Source organism: Crocodylus siamensis, chromosome 1, assembly GCF_052110815.1.
Source record: "Crocodylus siamensis isolate JL-2025a chromosome 1, ASM5211081v1, whole genome shotgun sequence".
In the NCBI taxonomy this organism is placed as follows: Eukaryota; Metazoa; Chordata; order Crocodylia; family Crocodylidae; genus Crocodylus; species Crocodylus siamensis.
This window is the reverse complement of record NC_143395.1, coordinates 114,340,986-114,363,239: the sequence shown is the minus strand read 5'-3', so window position 1 is coordinate 114,363,239 and position 22,254 is coordinate 114,340,986. Positions and strand designations below refer to the sequence as shown.

Sequence of the window (22,254 nt, the reverse complement as noted above, 5' to 3'; positions counted from 1 at the left end):
TGTGATTTACCTGAACTTTTTTGATGGCATGAGCCTCTTTTTTTTACAACTTTCTAAAAAATATGGTCATTTGGAAGCATTAAGTAAACACTTCTTCTTTTTTCCAAAAAATAATTCTACCTTCATATTTTAGAAGTTGCTGCATGATGGCCTCAAAGATCAGATGTTTTAAAATTATAGGAGTAAATATGTCTGCCCAAAATCTGTTAGGTGAATTAGAAAGCTAAAATTTTGCAAAAATATGGACTGTCCATGTGAAAAAGGCTTTGGTTAGTTTTAGTCAAGTTTTCTTAACATCTGATACCATGTAATTATAGATTCATAAATATGTAAATGATGAATTGTTTGATTGACTGTCAAATTATTGATTGGCTTTCTGTAGCTAGCCAAAGCTCTAATTCCTTTTTTGGATCCAATTCTGTTTACTCAGATGAGTAGCACTTATTAAGATAATTATGTCTTAGCTGCAGGTGTAGCCGGATATTTTCTCAGTTGATTAAAATATAAAACTATTTACTAAAGATCCAGAATATTATTTCTAAGTTTAGATTTCTGTTAGTTTTCTCACCTTTGGGATGTACAGATTAGATTTTTATGGGCTTTAAGAGTATCTGTCAAAGATTGCCTGCAGTTCACACTAGAGTAGTTTTAAATGGAAAAGTCTTGTAAGTATGATGATTTGTTTTCATTTTTTTAAGACAGAACAAAGATTATATATGTACAGTCATAGAACACTTCAGGAAGTAGTCGCTGCTTGATTAAATTGCTTCCAGTCGAGGGCTCTATGGCTGCTAGTAAGCATTCGTTGCTATAGCTCTTATCCTGGAATTGCCCATTTTTTGTTTTAAATCTGCAGTGGATTATTGTAATTCTCTTTTCAATTGCTTTGACATTGACTTGAAAATAGCAGCAGTGCCAGAATGTACTTTTTTTTTGCCCGTTAGTTAAAGGATAAGAGTTGAATCTGTAGCACTCTTCCACCTGCATTTCCTTTCGTTTAAGTCAGCGAGTTTGGTTCAAAGTTTTAGTGAATGTATAAAGCTCTAAATAATTTGGACTCAACATTATAATTTTTTTTTTATTTCAATTGCAGTAGAGCCAGTGGGAAACTTTCAGGCTTTGTGGCCTTTTTTCCAGAAAATGCCATTTTGTCAAAACAAACTATTCACAAGAACATTACGTCACTTGCAACTGAGCTCTATTGGGAAATGTTTCTTGGTTCAGAGATGGGAAAGAGAAACAGAGTGCTGTTGCTACCCCCCTGAGAGTGATTAGTAATGTGATGCTCATGGCACTTGCCTATCATGTGGACCCGATTTTTAAGACCCTATTCATAGTTCAGAAAAGCAATGTGCACTTGAGCTGCTCACATTCCAAGTTAGTTCCTAGACCACCAAGCTATTGGCTGTTTGGTATTTGTATTGCAAACACATTTGAAAGATCTTGGTTTCATCCCAATGTGAAATAAGAAGTTTGAAATCTCACAATTTCTTAACATGGGGAGAATGATTATCTTAAACAGACCTGGGTAGGAAATAGCTGGAACACTGATATAGGTACTTAAAACACAACAAAAAACGATCACTGCTATGAACAGTTTACAGTGCGTATCATCCCTCTAATGTGGGCTGTTGGGGGTTGAGAAAAGCATGATTATTTTTGTCTTATAATTGAAGTTTTATTAATAAACCAATAATTCTTAGTGGTTCAGAAGAAAACAATGAAGAGCCTGTTTTAAGGTCCATTGGTAGAGAGGCAAGTACACTGGTATTATTTTAAGTGAGGCGATTGAGAAGTCTTTTTTTCTTTTTTCTACTTTCCTCTGAACTGTTGAGTAATTGGCCACAGCTCAGGCTCAGTTTTTGACTAGGATGCATTCCTGCTGGTGCTTGGAAAACTTAGATTTCCTAGCAAGAGGGTCTTGCTCTTACAGTCAGGTTTCTACAGATCACCAAAATTAGGGTCAGGAAGGCATTGTTCCTAGATCAGGGGTAGGCAATTATTTTGACTGGAAAGTTGCTTAATGAGTTGTAGTGAGCTGTTGAGGGCTGCAAGGGTAGCCCCACCCCCTGGTCACCATCTAGGGACTGGAGGTCCTACCCTCTAACCCCTGACCTTTGCCACTAGAAGTCCCTCCACTCTCTCCCCACTCCTCGCACCCCCGGAAATACTCCTTTTGGGGGTGGGTTGCCATCTGAACCAGAAAAAAACAAATCATAAACTGAAAGTCAAACATTTACTTTAACATATTTTAAGTTTTATTACAAAAAATATTTTTATCATGATTTGTGTTTGTGTATTATATATAGAGATGTCTGAATAATAGGTCAAACAAAGTCTTCCTCTTGTATTTTGTGTGTCAGGGAGTGTGTGGGGTGTGGGTGCATGTGGGGTTTGTGAAGCGGTGTAGCTGTGTGGGGGCATAGGGTATGTTATGGGGTGTGTGTAAATGAGGGAGTTGTAGGGGCAAGGTGTGGGTGTCTAGGGTTTGTGGGGTGGGGGGCTGTGGAGACCCCCATACACTCCCCCAAATGGCACACAGCCCCTGCCACCAACAGCAGCAACAGGCAGGGGCTCAGGGTGGCTGTGGCCTGTGCAGGTGCTGCCGCGTGGCAGCATGCTGCTCTGGCCAGAGCTGCAAGAAGGAGCGCAGGCGGACCAGCCCACCCCAATTGCAGGGCCCTCTGCAGCATGTGTTCAGCTCCTAGCACTGTGCGCTAATGGGGGTAGTTACATGCAGTGCAGCCAGCTGCCTTCCACACTCTGTGCTGGCATGGAAGCAGGGGTAGAACTCTCTGCCAGTTCTGGCAGAGTCCTGACAACTGTACATGGTGAGGAAGGCAGCCAGGTCCATCATGCAGGGCTTCCCCTGGTGCTGCATGAGTGCCAGGAGCTCACGTGAGTCACAGGAAACCCCATGCGATGCAGGCGGGCTGGCTTGACTGTGCTCCTTGTCTCCATGTGCAGCTCTGGCTGGAGCTGCGCGATGCCGGGTGGTAGCACCTGCATGGGACACGAGTGCCCCAAGGGCCTCTGCCTGCTGCTGCCAAGGGCCCTTGCCTGCTGCCTCCTCCCACACTCCGCCCACCCAAGCTCTGCACTCCCACCATCCCACTGGGTGCTTGCTCCGTGCTCCTGCCTGCCCTAGCCCCACACTCCCTGCTCCTGCCCAGCTGCAGCTGTCCCTACCCCTGCCACAGCTCCCCTACCCCCACCACTTCCCTACCTGCTTCTCAGAGGGAGACAAGGAGGAGCCACTGGAGGCTGGGGAAGCTGAGTGAGTCCCCAGTGGCTGCAGCAGTGACAACAGCAGCTCCACCCAGAAGCTGCGTGCTGGCTGGGCCAGGCCCTTCCATGCATCAGAGTGGGAGCAAGGCATGTGGGCTGGGCGGGACACCCATGGACTGGATGGAATTGCTTGGTGGGCCAGATATGGCCTGCTGCATGTATTTTGCCCGCCCCTGCCCTAGATCAGGGACTGTGCAGTTTTTACCCTACTCTACTACTGTAAGCATAGGGCATGGTCCCCTTTCTAGGATTCTCTAAGTATATCTTATCCAGCTACTTTCCTGTCACTTCAGTGGCAGGACATTGGCATGGCACTTGTATCTCCTTATATGATGGAGTATTCTGGGTGTTTCTGTTTTTGTGTATTCAAAGTCTGATATGTAGCTTGGGGATTCCTCAAATAAGACTGCCCACATGAACCCTGGGGTTAGACTTAAGTGCCCATGAGGCTGCTTCCAGTCCTGTCTCTATGCATGAAATAAAGGTGACTGTAATACAGATATACTTGTCAATGGGACATTTATTCTGCTAGCATGGTTTACGACAGTATGGGTCAGCAACAGGTTCAGAAGAAGATACTCAAGCATGCTGGGGACCCTGGGCATGTCCTTGGGTTATTAGTTCATGCAGCAGTCTGTACTGCCACATTTTTACTATTATATGTTTATCCTTGTTAGCTAGATTTAAAGCTAGCATGAGTATGTCTAGCTTCATTGCCATTTCCCATTAAAATATATACTAAATCCAATAAAGAGTATAAGGTTTCAGGTAATTGGCAGGAGTTGGCACAAGAGGGAGTAAGTAGGCTGTACTGTAGGAGGGTGTAGCTGGTAGATTCTGTTTATAGGATTGATTTAATTTTTTCCACTTTTGTAGTTTTACTTAGGAATTTGGAAGGGAGATAGTAAATGTCATCCCATCTCCAACAGTACAAAAATACCTACTGAGCTCACTTGTGGGTTCATAACATTTAAGACTAGCAGGGATCATTAGGATTATCTGCTCTTATGTTCAGCATAAAGCAGGTGATAGCATTGCCCTGAAGGATTTCTCCATCAACTCTACAACCTCTGGTTGAGTGAAAATACAGAGTATTTGATAAATTAGCCTGTCACTTTTCTGCAGGGGCCATGTTCTGTATTGTACTGTTGTGTGTGTGTGGGCGGGCAACAAGACAAGCAGCCTTTTTTTTTTTTTTTTTTTTAAAGACTCTTCCCTTCTTTTTACTTAAGTCAGTAAAAGAATGCATTTTTCAGTTGTACAGTAGGCCAGTAGTCTATGTTGCTTATTGTCTTGGTGTGAAAATTCAGGGGGCCTGTTCTATATTTATTTGTTCAAACTATAATTCTCTAGATTTGTTTAGGGTGACCATATTTCTTGACTACCAGTAAGAGAGAGGCCTCTTTTACTCCCCACACTCTAGCATGCTCAGCTGTTTCTGAGCTCCAGTCTGGTGAGTTGGGTATGGGGTAGGAGTGTAAGGCAGAGCACACTGATGTGATGGGTACAGAGCAGAACTTGCTGGTGAGCTGCTGTCCTGGCGAAGAGGAACATGTGGTCACCCTAGTCCATTGGTCTTTCTCTAGTCTGTGTCCATCTTGTGTGTCTTGAAGTCTTCTGTATTATACTGTACTCAGAGTAACTCTGGAGGTGGAGCTCTTTTTCTACTGGGAAAGTTATTACTGGAATTCCAGCATGTTTTCCTCTCTTTGTGGAAAATTCTACCATCAGGCTTTCATTAGGTTGCTATCTGAGCAAAGTTACATCTATACTCAAGACCAGTAGTGCTCAGTCTTTTGGCCTTATGGGCCCAATTAAGTAGTGCAGGACCAGTTTATGGGCCGGATCAGGCCCCATATTGTCCCGCTTGACCGTGCACTGCCCCATTCAGCCCCTCCCTCTTGCTGCCCCATGCTGCCCAGTTTAGCTCCCTACCACTCTTTGCAGCCCATTCCCCCCTCCCTTTCATTTCCATGTTGCTCCTTGCCTCCCTGCTCGGGTCCATGCTTCCCAGTTGGACTGTGTGCCACCCTACTCTACTCCACTCAGCTTCACATCACTGCTCCTTGCTGTCAAATTTGTGGACCCGTGGGGAACCCTGCAGGCCAGATGATATGGGGGTTGAACACCCCTGTTTGAAGCTATTTTGTTTTTATCTTACCTTGAATAATCACTTACCTTGAAGTAAAAACTGTGTTAACCAGCCTTTTACTTTTACTAACCAAAATACTCTATTAAACTTGAATTTCCAGCATGCGCATCCTATATTTCTTGAAGAGGGCTGCAGGGGGCGCCAGGGCAGTGGCTTCCCTCTGCAGGCTGCACAGGCACCGTGTGTGTGTGTGTGTGTGTGTGTGTGTGTGTGTGTGTGTGTGTGTGTGTGTGGTTGGGGGGTGGGGAGTAGTTTCCATGCCACAGCCACTGCCATCCACCACCCCGTGCTTTTGCCGTGTGCAAACCCAGATAACTGGAATTTTTAGATAACCAGCACCCCTCTTACCCTATTCATGCTGGATGACAAAGCTTTTACTGTATTTATGTGTTAGTCTGGACTTTCTATAACATGACAAACCCAAGATCTGTTGGTGCCCAGTAGTATAATATGTAAATCCAGACTAGAAGCCAAGAAACGCCAGTAAATAAAGTAGGACTATCTGTAAACTTTTGATTGGTTAAGTCTGCCATCCTTTTGGCACAACAGATCTATTTCAGTTGTGTGTTTGTTTGTTTGCTTGTTTGAAGTGAGCTGTAGACTAGTTCCTACCCTGTGTTCCTTGAAGTACACATGTATGATATACGCACATTCACATACATGTGTTTTGTGTGTGTGCATGCAAATGTGTCTGAATGAATGGAGTGAGATGAAGTATGGGAATATTTTCATTGTACTGGGGATATTTTCATTGTACTGTTTTTAATGAGTAGCAAATATAGGATCATAAAGAAAAAAAAAGTCTGGAAAAGACCTCATTGAGTCTATCTGGTCCAGCCCTGTATTTAAGGCAGGACCACCCTTGACTAAACCATCCCAGTCAGTCTAACCTGCTCTTGAAAATGTCCAGGGATGGAGAATCATAGAATCATAGAAATTAAGGGCTGGAAGGGACCTCAAAAGGTCATCAAGTCCAACCCCCCTGCTCTGGGCAGGAATTCTACTGAGATCAAATGATCCCAGCGAGGTGTCTGTCCAGTCTCCTCTTGAAGACTTACAAAGTTGGGGACAGCACCACCTGCCTGGGAAGTCTGCTTCAGATTCTAGTCACCCTTACCGTAAAGAAGTTCTTTACTTCCAACCTGAAACCATCTTCTGACAGTTTATGGCCTGGGTCTTCCCCTGGGGTGCCCTAATAAACAATTTTTCTCCCAGCTCCTGATATTCACCCCTTACAGACTTACAGATGGCCACCACCACGTTCCCCCTCAGTCTTCTGTTCCCCAGGCTGAATAGTCTCAGATCCCTTAGTCTTTCCTCATAAGGTTTGTTCTCTAGGCCCTTAATCATTCTTGTGGCCCTTCTCTGGAACATTTCAAGATTCTCCATGTCTTTTTTGAAGTGTAGCACCCAGAACTGGACACAGCACTCCAGCTAGGGTTTCACTAGTGCCACATAGAGAGGAAGTATCACTTCCTTAGCCCTCCTTGTGATGCATCAGCAAATGCATCCCACTATGCTATTAGCTTTGTTGACTACAGCCTTGCACTGGTGGCTCATGTTCATCCTGTGATCAACCATAATCCCAAGGTCCCTTTTAGCCATCATGCTGGCCAGGACATCTCCTCCTAAACTATTTTCATGTCACTGATTACTTCTCCCCAGATGAAGCACTTTGTATTTATCCTTATTGACTGCATTGGGTTCTGCTCTACCCACCTTTCCAGCTTGTCCAGGTCAACTTGGATCTGCATCCTATTCTCTAGAGTGACCACTTTCCCCCATAACTTAGCATCATTTGCAGACTTGGCCAGTTGCTTTTCACATCCTCATCTAAATCATTAATAAAGATGTTGAACAGCACATGGCCACAACTTCTATCTAGGTAGCCTATTCCAATGCTTGACCACCCTCACAGAGTCAGAAAGTTCTTCCTACTCTCCAGCCTAAACTTCATCCTCTGTATCTTGAGTTCATTGCTTCTAGTCCTGTGCCCCATGGCCACAGAGAAAAAAAATTTCCGTTCTTTCTATTGTCACTCTTCAGGTATCATAGAAAATAAGGGTTGGAAGGCACCTCAGGAACTCATCTAGTCCAACCCCCTGCTCAAAGTATTTGAAGATTGTGATCAAATACCCCCTCAGTCTAAACTCTAGTTCTTTCAGCCTTTTCTCCAAAGCCATGCTTCCCAGGGCTCTAATCATTGCTCTCTGCTGGACTCTTTTCAGTCTGTTCACATCTTCTTGAAATATGGGGTCCAGAAGTGGATAGATATTCGGATAGATCATTTTCTTTTAGTAGTGGCCCTTTAGCTTGTTTATAGTTTAATGATAAGAAAATAGAGGTAGCAAATGGGTTGCAATTGTTAATATAATTATAGTTCTTTTTTATTCCATTATCCATGATTTCAGCACTTGTGCTGCTCCTTTACTTTTGTTGTACATCTTTGATTAGCTGCGTGTCATTTGGAGCGTGACAGCTATAGGAAAAGCAAATGAGCTGTAGAAAGTGTAGAACCACAGAGATCAGTGAGGCAAAGCAACAGTAAAAAATGAACCTGTTTAGTACATGTAAAAGCATTCCAGCTTTCCAGTCTTTTGTTGTGTAGTGTTCAAGATAAGATTTTTGCTTTTCTTTTTAATACTGTTGGTCAGCAAGGGTGTAGAGGATGTGATCACTGCCCCGAAGAATGTACAAGGCCTCAATTCTTGTAGATATTTACATGTTTGAATTACTCACTGCATAACTATTCATAGGAATGAATTCAACTTCTGGACACTGACAAGTGATGTTAACAGAGAGTTGAGAGAGAGGACGGTGCGTAAGACGAGAAAAACACAAGGTAGCTTAATTAAACATTTACACAGCTTGATCTTTCAATTAAAATGACATTGTCTTTAAATTGGCAGATTTACTTTTTGTCAGCAGTTTCTATTGCAAGGGTGCAGCTTGGATAACTGGCTTTTCTTTTGACCTTTTTATTGTCAGTGTTGCAACATTTATAATAGGTTCACAAATATTACAGGGAGCCCCTTAATATAAGTATGGTTTTTCTATGATGAAGTACTCTGAAATAGTTTGTTGTAGCTACTACTGTACAATATAGGGAAAGGGTTAACTTCTCCTTTAGGTTGGTTATTTGAACAGTATAATAGATGCTGCTTGTTAAGTTAAATTGTTCTACAGTCATAAGAAGTTCCATAACTTCATTCATCCCCTCAATCTATAACACCTGCAATTTTTGTTTTTTAAAGTGTTTCACTTCTGAAAACAAGATGTTAGATGTTAACCAGATGCATGTCAATCACAAAGGAGTTAGCAACAAGTGCTGTCATATCCACTTCACTATTTTCTATGAGTTCACTGAGACAAAGGAGGGACAGGTTGCTGCAGCCGTTGGCAGCTCTGTCTTCTGCACAGCTTTGCTGGAGCATTCACAGTTACTTGTTAATATATGAACGCTTGAGTAACCCAGTGCGTGCTCCAAGGCACACACTTAGACTTGTTTTCAACCTTCCCCACCAATATTGCAGGCAACATAACTGCACTAAATTTGATCTGCCAGTGTAGTGCAGCCAACATAGGCAGTTGAGTATTCAGAGAACAGGTGCAGACAGAAATAAAACAATACTTGCCCAGCTGAGACTATTGCAGCATGAAATTGTATAGACATGTAAGCACTGGTAAGCAATTAAAAATGCCTTTTCAAAAACTCTAGGTAAAATTGCTGTTGCACAAAATGCATAATTAAAGGAATACATTTTCTGATTCCAAGAAGACATTAACGATCTGTTAATGAGAGCCCTCTTGCAGACAAACAAGCGGAATAGACAACAAACTAAACAAAAAGTAGAATTTAGTACTGTAATCTCATGTACTGGGAATATTGTAATTTCTGTATGTGTAATCATGTTTTAGGAATTATAATGAATGGAAGGTAGGCAGCATAGGTAGAAATGATTTGTATGGCAGTACATCTCTAACAAGGTCTCATATGTGTAAATTAAAGTTAAGTTATTGACAATTTTCTGTTTTTTTTTAATTTGGATAACTAAGTAAAGCTGAACACTAACAAGTACAACAGCTCATCATGACATTTAAAAAAGGTATACAGTAAAACTATAACTCATTTATAATACACAAGACAAAATAAAATACTTTGCTCATGATTCAGTAATTTGTTTCACAAATATTAATATTACTAATGTAAAGCACCCGTGTAATAATAATTAATAATTAATATTACTAATGTAAAGCATCCACAAAAAAGGCAGGAAGGAGGACCCGGGAAAATATAGGCCAGTTAGTCTTACCTTGATTCTAGGCAAGCTGTTTGAGAAAATTATGCTGGCACACATCCAGGAGGGGCCAGCAGGGGACTGCATGCTTAGGGGCAACCAACATGGGTTCATCAGTGGCAGGTCCTGTCAGACCAACCTGGTGGCCTTTTACAATCAGATCACCAGATCATTAGATGCAGGGGTAGCAGTGGATATAGTCTTCCTGGACTTCCAGAAGGCATTCGATACTGTCTCTCATCCCGTTCTCATTAAGAAATTGGGGGGCTGTGGTGTAGACACCCACACAGTCAAATGGGTCGCCAGCTGGCTGGAGGGCCGCACCCAGAGGGTGGTAGTGGATGGGTCCTTCTCAACCTGGAAGGACGTGGGCAGTGGGGTTCCACAGGGCTCTGTCCTCGGGCCCACACTGTTCAACAACTTCATCAGTGATTTGGACGAGGGGGTAAAACCTGTTCAAATTTGCTGATGACACTAAGATGTGGGGGGACGTGGGCACACTGGAAGGATGCAACAGGCTACAATCAGACGTAGACAGGTTACAAGGGTGGGCGGACGAGAATAGGATGGGTTTCAACACAGACAAGTGCAAGGTGATGCACCTCGGGAGGAACAACCGGCACCATACCTACAGGTTAGGGAACTCCCCTCTTGTCAGCACGGAGGCGGAAAAGGATCTGGGGGTCATCATTGACTCCAAGATGAACATGGGCCGGCAGTGTGGGGAGGTAGTTAGGAAGGCCAACTGCATCTTGTCATGCATCCACAGATGCATCTCAAGCAGGTCCAAAGAGGTGATCCTCCCCCTCTATGCGGCACTGGTCAGGCCACAGCTGGAGTATTGCGTCCAGTTCTGGGCGCCACACTTCAAGAGGGATGTCGACAGCATGGAGAGGGTCCAGAGGAGGACCACTCGTACGATCAGGGGACAACAGGGCAGGCGCTATGAGAAGAGGCTACGGGACCTGAACCTGTTCAGCCTCCAAAAGAGAAGGCTGAGGGGGGATCTTGTGGCCTGTTATAAACTAGTCAGGGAGGATCAGCAGGCACTGGGGGAGTCACTGTTCCCCCGAGCACCGCCAGGAGTGACCAGGAATAACGGTCACAAGCTGGCAGAGGGTAGGTTTAGGTTAGATATCAGGAGGCGCTACTTCACGGTCAGGGCAGCTAGGGTCTGGAACCAACTTCCAAGAGAAGTGGTGCAGGCTCCTACCCTGGGGGTGTTTAAGAGGAGGTTAGATGAACATCTTGCTGGGGTCATTTGACCCCAGTATTCTTTCGTGCCATGGCAGGGGGTCGGACTAGATGATCTGCTCAGGTCCCTTCCGACCCTAGAAACTATGAAACTATGAACTATTACATAGTGTGGAATGAACCAAGGAGGAGTGAAAACATTAAAGGACTAAATTGGAATGACCTTTAAGGAACAGTAAAGGTCTGGTTGTTTTTTGGGGGGGCAGGCACGGGTTACTTTGTTTTGTTTTTAGATGCCTGGCTTTGCTGTACTTAAAAGCATTGAATCCTTGTTTAGTAGTAAGTGGAGCTATGATCATAACCCAACTGTGGGTTCTCTAACTGCAGTGCAGGTTCCCTGAGGAAATGCTGCTTTTTTGACGGTCATGGGACTTCATATTTTGACATAATCGTAGCTTCAAGAGTTGCTAGCTGATCTGTATTTGCTAATTCTTTTCTTAGTAGGCTGGGTATCATTATACATGTAGTAGTTTTATAAAATACTTCAAACATTGTATTACGGATTAAATGAACAGTTTTATACTAATGAGCTCCTTGTGGTGCTCAGGTTTGTTACATGCTTGGATGCTTAATATTGTCACAATTACTGGGTTTTCAGTAACACCACTCGAACTGCTGAACATTTTTCCTGTGAATTTGTAAGAAAATTCCTTTTGTCGCAGAGGATCTATCTATCTATCTGTCTAATAGACAGATAGATAGATGGCCCAACAATTAATTTCGCAAATGTATAAAGCAGAGAGAGTTATCAATCTATAAACACCATTGTAGACAGGCATGATAATGGAAGTGTTCAGTGATTTTAAGAACAGGGATCAGACTTTAAAGCAAACCAGGGGAATGGGCTTTCCAATAAAATAGAAGCAGAAAGAGATGCAACAGATGTCAGCTGGTCAAATGCCACTACATTGTTCCCTTCCTTTGTTATTGTCTAATTCAGGACCAGAGCCTTTTGTTCTCCTGTTAATTGATTGGTTTCAGTGGGGCTTTCACATACATAAACTGAGCAATATTGGATCCTCAGATTATAAGCTTTGATTTATTTATTTATTTTAATTAAGGGTCAATATCAAATCTTAAATGGTAGTTATTTGGGAAAAAGTAAGACGTTTCAAGCCACCTACCATTTTCTGTGGCTTTATGATCACACTCTTCAAGTTTTATATTGTTCTTGTTTTTTTAATGCATTTTTTTATCTGCAAAAGATGCATAAGAACTGTAAATAGATCCATTGCATAGGAGTGACAATTGAAAATTGATTATACCCAAGCACTAACAGATATACAGAGTTAAAAAAAAAAAAGAGAAAGGAAAGATAAGAAGAAAATTAACATACCTGTGTGAATTTGGAAGTAGAACCAACTGCCTGCAAATTTATCACTTGGGATATTTTTCACCCTCTAGACTCAATGGGCACGTCTGCACATGCAGGCACATGTGCTTGCAGCAGCTCAAATAGCAGCAGCACAAATTTGTGCTGGATATTTGTGCCTCAGCACACATACCTGAACATGCACTTCAGTGTGGGGCAATTTGTGCCACTTGGGGCAAACTGACTCTGCCCAGCTCTTCCTAGAGCTTCAGCCAGGGGGAGCTACAAGCTGGGGCCACTGCCTGCCCACTTGCCTTTGGGAGCTTTTGAGGCCTGGCCAGCTGGTATCTCAGAACACTAGCCCCTTGTGGCAGATGAACTGTTGAACCAGCCCTAACAACGAGTGGGCCCTGCACCCTCTACCCACTGCAGCAGTGAGGGCTGCTGCCTGGCTGTGATCTGCTGCCACCTGTGACAGCATCCGCCCCCTTGGACCTTTGGGCCCCATGGCTGCATTCCTGCTAGACCCAAATGGGGACCACACAGCCGCCTGGGCAGAGCCGCCTGCACCTTTGGGCCAACTGCCAGTGCACTGCGGCTGCAGAGTTGGCCTTTGGGTGGCATTGCTGTCATGTCTTCTGGTGTCTCCACTCTGCCATCTGGGCAGCTATCACCCAGATGTACTCCATGTGGTGGCCTGCTTCAAAATGTCAAAGCATGTTCTCCTGGCCCTAAATGCCCAGGAGGTCAGCCAACTCATCTGCCCTCCAGCTGGGTTCCTGGTGCTGGCTCTGGGCAGGCTTCTCTGCCTGGGTCTTGCTGTTTGCCTCACCAGCAAGGATCCTGGTGTTCCCTGTTTAAAAACTGCAAATTCTCTGAAAAGAAAAACCCATATTCTCTCATTAAAATACTCCAAATCCATGTTCATTTGTGATTAAAATAAAACGCCGCTATATATAGCAAGATCAGTTCAGCAGTGTCTTACTGATACGTTTACAAGTGTAAAGCAGTTTGGAAGCCTACCAGTGCCACTAGCATCATCATTAAACAATTTCTAAATATCTATACACTTTGACATTTGCTTTTGGTTTTTTAATAGTTTCATAGTTAGTGAAACTATCATAGAATAATTAGACCTGACTCTGCCCCCTTCGCTCACCAGGATGTGGGGCGCTGAGCAGCACTACTTCGGTGCCTTGCTCCTGCCCTTGCCCCCTCACTCACAACCCACAGCCCCCACCTGCCCCCACTGGCTCCCTCCTGGCAGCAGCTCTGTCCCAGCACCAGAACATGAGTCCAGCTGCAGCTGTTCCATCTGCTGCTTTGTGGTTCTGAGCAGTGTCAGCCCTTGCTGTTCTGCTCCCTGTGCCCAGGCCCCAGTAATCTCTATGCTGTTCCTGGGACCTTCGATTGAGGCTCAGGTACTGGGCTAGGTAAGCCCCTTCCCTTCCAGGCTGGCACACAGGCTGCTCTAGGGGGGCAGCATGGCTCTAAGCCCGGCTCTGGTCTTTTCTACCTAAAGCACTCCCCCACCCCCAACCCCCATCTCTCTCTGCAGGATGGAGCCAGAGCTGGGGCTGTGCAAGGCTTTTCTTGCTGAGGCTGAACTCAGAGTGGGTTCCAGTGGCACTGGGAGGCAGCCACCCCAGATTTCACTGCAGTTCCACTCCCAGCCCAGTGCTACTGCCTGACACAGCCCCACCTGAATGCCCTGCTTCCACCCAAGAGCTGGGAAAAGCCTGGGCTGTGCTGGGTGGTGGTGCAGGGCTGTGAGCGAAGCTGTGGTGAAATTTGGGGTGGCTGCATCCTCCTCCCAGTGCTGCTGAAGCCCGCTCCAAGCCCAGCCCCCGCCGAGAAGAGCCCCATGAAGCCCCAGCTCCAGCTCCACCCCGCAGCTGCAGCCCACCCAGTGCTGTGCAGCTCCAGGTGGCACATGCCCCCCACCCTCCCAGGGTGCAAGCAGCACTGGGAGCCACTCACACCTCGTGAGCTGCACTTCCATCCTGTACCACCCCCTTGTCCTGGCTGGACAGCGCCTGCCCCCTCCCTCACCATGGGAGGCGTTGATCTGCCCCCCCTATGTCCCTTCCCTCTCCCCTCCCCTTCCACCACAAGGGACTTACCAGTTGATGGCAGCTGTGTCGGATATCGGATTGGTATTGGCCAATATGCCTCCTTAAATATTGGCTCTCAGTATTGGTCCCCAAAATCTCTATTGGTGCATCACTATCAAATAGGTATCTTTTTGGATGTGACTTTTGACCCTTCTCCCTTTTATGGAGTAACAGTTAGGGTACAAGTGACTCAGGTTCTCTAACTTCCACAACCTTTCTGATCATTTTGGCACAGCTCGTAATCTGATCTCCATCACTATCTCTTGCTTAACTTGTATACCTCATGTTTTCTTTAATATTTTAATTCTTACAGCATTTCTTAACATATTCTTGGTCCCACTTGCAAGCAAAAAAATTCTAGAAAAAATGGGTTAGCTTTACCAGGATCAGGTGTAAGTGACCTCTTGCCAACAAACTGGTTTTTAGTTCTGTTAATATGAGGCTTACGTCAGCAACTTATTAAAAGTTTTCAAAACAAAAAAAGTTTTAAAAGTTTAAGTTTATGCATATTAGACCTTGTTCAAAGATGGCCGTGTCCTTTACGCTGGCACATTAGGTATCACTTGTAACAATGCAAAGTAGAAAACATGAGAGAGAACCTTTATGTTTGTATATAAAATGCACCTTTGTTTGGTGAAGAGTGTATTGGGTTGGCATTGTTAGCACAGTAGCTCTCCAACAGAATTTATCAGAATCTTTGTATTTAGTTTGTAACTCAAAGATGACTGATCACATTATATTTTACTTGATTGTTAAAGGGATTGATGATTTCATTAAACAAGTGTGTGTTGTAGCCTATTAAAATGCAGCTTGAGCTGCTTCAGGAAAAAAACAAAACCCAACTAATAAAACAAAGTAGCATGTAGCAGGTTTTTTAAGTAATAGAGGGAGGGTATGCTACTAGGTCATCAGTTAGTGCTTTTTAAAATGTTACTGGTGTGTTTGGTTTTAGTGTTGAAATGGAAGGTCCCTGAAGCACAGGCCCAGACTTAATTATAAAAGAAAAACAAGGATGGAGCCTCAAATCTCCTTTTTTTCCCCAAGAGTAAATCTTATGGGAGGAGACAAAAGTAATGTTTCCCCTCTAAATCTGTATTTTCTTAGTGATTTTTTTGAGACTAGAAGAGGCGAGTAAGCCCTCTAAGGCTGCATAGAAATGTTAATTTCTAGTGGTGGAAAATTTCCATTTCTAGAAATGATCCCAGAAGAGGGATTAGTACAGACATTCAGTCTGCAGCTACCCCCTCTTCCTTGCTCCTTACGCTTGGAATGGTGGGGAAAGTATGGACTGCTCTAGTCTTCCTGTTTCTTGTGGGGTGAAGAGGGAGAATCAGAACATCAGGGAAAAGTTGAGTGGCAGGAGCAGAGATTTTAAAAGCCAGGAGCTGGGCTTGGGCAGCTTTCTCCTAGTTTAGTTCCCTGCCAGCTAGCTTCCTCATGCTCCCAGTGCTGCTCCCTGCACTCAGCTTCTGGTGCCCCAGAGCTGAGCAGCAGAGTAAAGCCCCTGTCTGCTTCTCACACTAAGAACTCTGTGTGAAAAGCAGGCAGGGGGCTGTGCTGCTCAGCTTCTAGTGCCCAGGAGCAAATCAGAGGAGACATTATAGCAAATGCCCAGCCTACTTCTAGTACTGGGAAGTAACATGTGAGAAGCAGGCAGGGAGCATCTTCCCCTCTCCCCCCCATGCCTTTTCCAAACTAGTGACCCTGATCATGGGGAAGGCATAGCAGCCTTTCCTCTGGCTCTGCTCCTGGTCCCCAGGAAAAGTAAGCTGGAGGGGGTGGGGTGAGGTGGGGTGGAGAGCATGTCATATGCTCAATCTCCTGGGAGAGACTCTTCTGGGAGCAATTTAACCTGGTTGTTTCCAGGTTATTTTTCTACCAGAGTAGCCATTATTTCTCGGGGGGAAAAAAGCTTGAACATCTGCAAACTTTTGCTTTCTACTAAGAGAATGGTGACTCTTATGGTACTGGGTTTTTGGTTGTAGCTGTGTTGGTCTAAGGACATAGGCAGACAAAGTTCTTTCAGTAGATATGATATATTTTATTAGACCAAATGAGTAGTTGCAAAAAATATTCTTAGCAAGCTTTCAGGCACAATCACCCTTCTTCAGACACAGGGAGTCTTTGATGTTCTGAGACTCTAAGGAATGAGAGAAGCTAAAAGTGTGGCAGGATGTCAGTGAGAATGTAAATAGATAGGAATTAGAAAGACAAAAGGTAACACAAGGAAGGGAGAGGCAAGAAAGCAGAGGGAGGGGAAAGAAGTTAACAGAGCATGCCGGCTTGTAAGATGCCCGATAACTCAGCTTTTACTCAGTTGGTCTAATAAAAGATATCACATCTACTCAAAAAACCTTAACTCTCATGGTAGAAGCTCAACATCTGCATGTCTGAAGGGTACTCTACTTCCTTCCCTCCAAAAAAAAAAAAAAAGAAAGAAAAAAAAGCCTAAAGATGGAAGTATTTTACTGTAGGAGTTTCTTCTGCTATAGAACATTGCAGGAACTGCTGCAGTATTTATGCAGTGCTATGGCAAACATGCTTCTGGTAGAGAGTTTGAAAATCACAAAGCACTATTAGACAGTCAGTTTCCTTTGACTTTTATTGGGCATTGTGGGAGAAGTTAAAACTTCCATTTTTGTCTATGACAATCTGCCTCTAAATGTTAATGGTCCTTTTAAGAATTCACATATATGTCATATCCTGGAGGCTGTCACAGGTCACAGAGATTGAACAGTAGAACCTTTAATGGTAGTTAAATTTGTGATGACTGAAATTAGTTTATATATCTCTGGATGCAGTATACAAAAGGTATATGACATTTCAGAAACAAAAAAGATGCTATATAACCTCTTAGTTTAAGTCTTGCAAAACCTGCATATTTTTCAGACTTTGTATTTGCCTATGAATTATTCCAGTTTGTTGTGAAAACTTTTTTCATGCAGAAGATGTTGAAAACTGTTATCAGTTCCTTTCTGAAGAAAGGAAAAGATGCAGTTAATGGCAAGTATCTTGTTTCTCTCAGTAATTATGAATAAACATTACAGAAAATCATAGTAATTTTTTCTGCTTTTTTTCCCTAAACAGATAAAAATGTAATCATAGATCAAGGCTGCTAGTTATCAATCAGTTTGTAGTAATTCATCTTTAAGAATACAAAGTTGGTTTTCTTGATGCTGAGAATACTTTCAGCCTTGTAGAACTAAGTAGGGTCTATGAAAGACAAATTGGGGCATGTCCACATCATTGAAAGCTCACACTACATGGCCATACAGTTAAGCACAGTGTGGCAGACCTGTTACACCCCAATATCAACGTAATATGTAATGTGGCCACTTTTATGCGGCTCTGGGCAAAAACCAAAAAACATGCCTAAGTGAGGGAGTGTATTGGTGTGCATTTCACTAAGGGGTGACATTACATCTATTTGAGTACGGTGTACTTGGTATGGCTTCACCCCAGTGCTTCCTCTCATGATCCTTTAATCATGTAAATATGCCCTAAATAGGTTTTTATCTGTTGAGGAACTTATTAATTATACTTTTGAGGAGTTTGACTCAATCTGTTTTGCTTTCTATGTCTTCCTGAAAGAGCTGATCTAAACCATAAAATCTCGTTTATATACTTTGCTCTGGTCACAAATTCTTTTTAGAACAACATAGAATAAAATTGCATTTGGGTCTTTAGATTTGTTTGTGAGGGAAGATACTGTGGGTTCTACCTCGTCTTCCTCTTTCCAACTTCAGTGGAACAGCTCATGTACTTACCCTTACTGTCCTGCTTAAGTACTTTAGATCTTGCCTTAAAGCACAGGAATGTGCTGAGTTCTTAGGCAGTTTGAGTGCAGTGGCATGAAGTCCTTCTGGGTAGCAGAATGCTACATTAAAATGTCCATCAGCTGTGCCATACACCAAAGGGAAGTAGCAGATACACAAGGTTGAGGATCCATTTTCACCATAAATTCCATATTATCAGACAATTCCCGTGCAGAAGGGAAATCTCAGGGTACTTATGTAGTGCTAAGTAGACTTGCTACCCAAGTAATTTAACCCTTACATTAGTTTTCAAAGCTGCTACAGTATTAATCCAAGTTCACTAGCACATGCTTTAATATGTAGCCAGTCAAACTATTTTTGATTTTAAAAGCTGATCCAAGACAGAAGTGGCTAAAATTCCTGGCCATGGACATTGATAACATTTACAGCTTATATGCATTCATGTTTGATTTGCTGCTAACACTGCTGTGCCAAAGTTGAGATATTCTTTTTTTCCCTAGGGAATGTCTGTTGAGTATAAACCTTGCCCAGAAGCTTATAAAGAGTAACTAAAACATTTAAAAGATATGCTGTGTAGGATTTGCAGTGTCCCTTTCGTAGTTGCCAGTAGTTACCAAGAAGTTATGTGAATGTGTTGCTGAGAAATGTTGGAAAGTCCTGGGAAACTTCAAGCCCTGCTTCAAGGGGAAGCATGGATGCTGGTAGGAGACCTGCACAACATTTTTTGAATCTAGGTGAATGATATTTGTAGATTCTCAGCACCTTTGAAAATCAAGCCACTTTAATGATTCGTTATGAAGAGAGGTGCCTAACTTCAGGCTACATTTGAAAGTTTTGGCCTTAATTGTATACAGCCCACTTTCATGAACTAAGTACAGTTAGACCAGTGGTCGGCAACCCACAGCACACATGCCATACATAGGTGTCATGGGCAACTGGTATTTTGCAGATGAATCCTCAGCATTGAATTGAAGGGGGTGCTAGCAACGAGAGTAAGAATGGCTCTCAAGAAGGGCATGGGAGTTGGAGGTCTGTGTTGGCTCAAAGGTTTACCCCTGCAGGAGCTGTGGTGATAGGTGCCGTCAGATTCAGTGTTGCCACATCCTGTTGTGATGATATTTGTCAGCACTGGGAAGTAGTGACGGCTGAGAAAGTGGCACTTTTTCATGGGTTGGACTTATGGCATGCTTGCTAAAAAAAAAAAAAATTGGCCCCATTAGATCACCAAAGGATTCAGTCCTTCCACCTGTGACCTAGCAGTGGCTGCCATTTTATATTCAGTCTAGCTACTCTTACCCATGCTCTTGCCATGTCAAATTGAAATATCTGCACACTATTTGTAAACTGATGTTGAGAATGCGACAGCACACATTTTAAGCAGAGTAACTTTCCACAACCTCATGACACTACTATTCATTTGGGTTTCTAAGTTAAGTTACATATGTGGGTTTGACCTCTGTGAATTGAAATCAACCTGCCTGCTAGAACACCTTTTCCCATGGCATATAAATGCAGGTATAATTGTAAGGGCATCTCAGTTCAAACATCCCATATTTAGAAAATAGGAAATTAGAAGAGTGCTTTCATGAATCATATTGAATTTCAGAAGTTAGCACTCTCATTGATCCAGAATAGTCCAAGACTGTTGTTACATACAGCATTTTTCAAAGCCCATCTGTTTTCCCTGCAATTTTAATGGGAAGGAACACAAAGGGAAGAGTCAAGTGAGAGCTGGGATTTCCTGCTTCAGATTAATTGCTTGTTGATTACATTTTGGTTTGGGAGATGCTGTTTGTTTTGATGTGATTGTTCTTTAAGCAGCTGTTAAAAGCCATGGATGCACAATATAATAGAAATAACCATGTGTTGAGCAATCATTTTAAAGAATTATCGATTGTCAGTGTTCTTATTTCTGCACAAGACAAAACAAAAACACTCTTTCTGTGAGCTTTGTATTCTCTGTAAATTTAACCAAAAGGGAAACTGCTTGCTGCAGGAACTGAAGAAGACGGTCACAGGTTATTTGCTGAATCCCAGTATAACAGATAAGCCAGGGATGGAAGGATTGAATCAGAGAAGAATTGCAGCACAAAATCCTGTCCAACTGATAATCAGCTCTGCCACTCATAAGACGTGAGACAGGCTCCAGAGCTGTATACATTAAGTGGCAGTTTCCAGCTCCCATTTTTCTGGGGTGCAGAGTCTGAATTTTGCCCATACTCTTTGCCCTGAGATGCATATAATCTAAGGGTCAGCTATTGTAAGTGTCTTCAGAGTTCCTGGTATAATCTTCTTAGACCTTTTAAAAACCAGATCCACTAGCATATGCTTGTTTGTTAATTCCTTATGGGACATGTATGACAGACTTCGCTGTGTTTAACAGAAGCTAATTAAAAGAGCAATGTGTAATGAAAGTGTGCATGCTTTTTCTTTGTCTTAATCTTTGTATTGATTTTTTTTTTCTTTCCCTTTCAAAGGGAAGCCATTCCACCAAAGTGGAAGCTGTGGTACGGACTCTGAAGAAAATCCAGTGTAAAGATCCAGGGGCTAAATCTTTGGTTTTCTCAACGGTATTGATCACTATTTTCTATCTAAAAATTTACATGTTGTGCAGCAGGATATTAGGTGCTAATATAGTTTCAAAATTCAATTTCCCTACCAAAATATGCAAGTAGTTACCAGTAGCTATTTAAATAGTTAAAGAGATAAAGGAGATGATTTATATCATTGGGGTGTTATTACTGGTAGCCTCCTTCATTCGATGGAAAGTATTGTACATCTTCAAAGGGAAAACACTGAAATTCAATGTGCAGGAGCATTAGCAAGTCGACTGTATTTTAACCTTGAGCAGGTCAAACTGCTCTTCATAAATTTTACAACTGCATTTTACTGTTGCAGTTCTGCTCAGCTTTTTTTCAAACAAGTGTCTTGCCTAGCTTCCTCAGTTTATTTGCCTATGCTTGCTCCTTATGAATGCCATTGTGCTGCCACTTTTACATTCAGTATATTTGAGAAAAAATGTGAATAGTATTACTCTTGGAGCAAAATAAAACAAAATCAACTTGTTAGTATTAATATTTAAGGACATAGAAAATGTTTGGTATTTTTTTTATTGCTTTCTCTTTTGAGTATTTGTGAGAGATCATTTCATTCATGTTTTAGCATTGTCCATACCACTTGGTAATAATGATTGACTTTTTGTGCGTCTTCTAGTGGCAAGATGTGCTGGATATAATTTCAAAAGCTCTGTATGATAACAACATGGTGTTTGCTCAGATCAATGGAATTAGTAAATTTCAGGTATGTAAAGAAGATTTTTTTTCTGTAAGTTATTCTGAATGGCAGAAAGTTAGGTGAAAGTTTATTTGTTCCTTTCACATTGGTGCTTTGAGGAAACAAAACAAAAATTATAAGCTTGATCAAGCAGAACCTTTAATTTCTTCAACTTTAATTTCTTCACTAAACTCTAACACTACAGTGACTAGAAACATGGTGCAGTTCCAGAAAATATTTTAACCACCATTGTTTAAACAACCTTGCCTGCCTTAACCACCATCTGCATTCTTAAAAAGTAATGTGTGGATGGACAAAAGGGAAGAATAAAGAGTGTGAGATACTGCTGCTGACTGTGCTGTATCTGCCTGATGGACAAAGGACGATGTCTGTCTTTAGGGTTATTGATCTGGTATGTTTTCACAACTACTGAATTATCACAATTGTAGGGACAGTTCCCACATTCTTTATTCAGGAATAGCTTTCATTGAAAAGCTAATATGTTGTTTGTCTTTTAGGAAAATCTTTCAGCATTTAAATATGACCCCAAGATCAATATTTTGCTCTTACCCCTACATACTGGTTCCAATGGATTAAACATAATTGAAGCGACTCATGTCCTGCTGGTCGAACCCATTCTGAATCCTGCACATGAGCTTCAGGCAATTGGCAGAGTGCACCGCATTGGCCAAACAAAGTAAGAGGTTGAATTATTTAAAATTGGTTAATGCCTTGTCCAGTCTAAAACACAACTGTATAACACTTGTGTGAGAATCTCAGACCCCAC

General features: G+C 42.6%; 1 protein-coding gene across 2 annotated transcripts in view; it reads left to right on the top strand.

Moving 5' to 3' along the window:
* Positions 1-22,254, top strand: part of SHPRH (SNF2 histone linker PHD RING helicase) — a 98,004-nt gene that overhangs the window by 69,504 nt on the left and 6,246 nt on the right. For both annotated transcript variants that reach the window (XM_090040998.1, XM_090041004.1), the window contains exons 26-28: positions 20,672-20,764; positions 21,408-21,494; positions 21,986-22,164. In XM_090040998.1, coding sequence (XP_089897124.1) covers positions 20,672-20,764; positions 21,408-21,494; positions 21,986-22,164 — 359 coding nt within the window. The remainder of the gene's footprint in view (positions 1-20,671; positions 20,765-21,407; positions 21,495-21,985; positions 22,165-22,254) is intronic.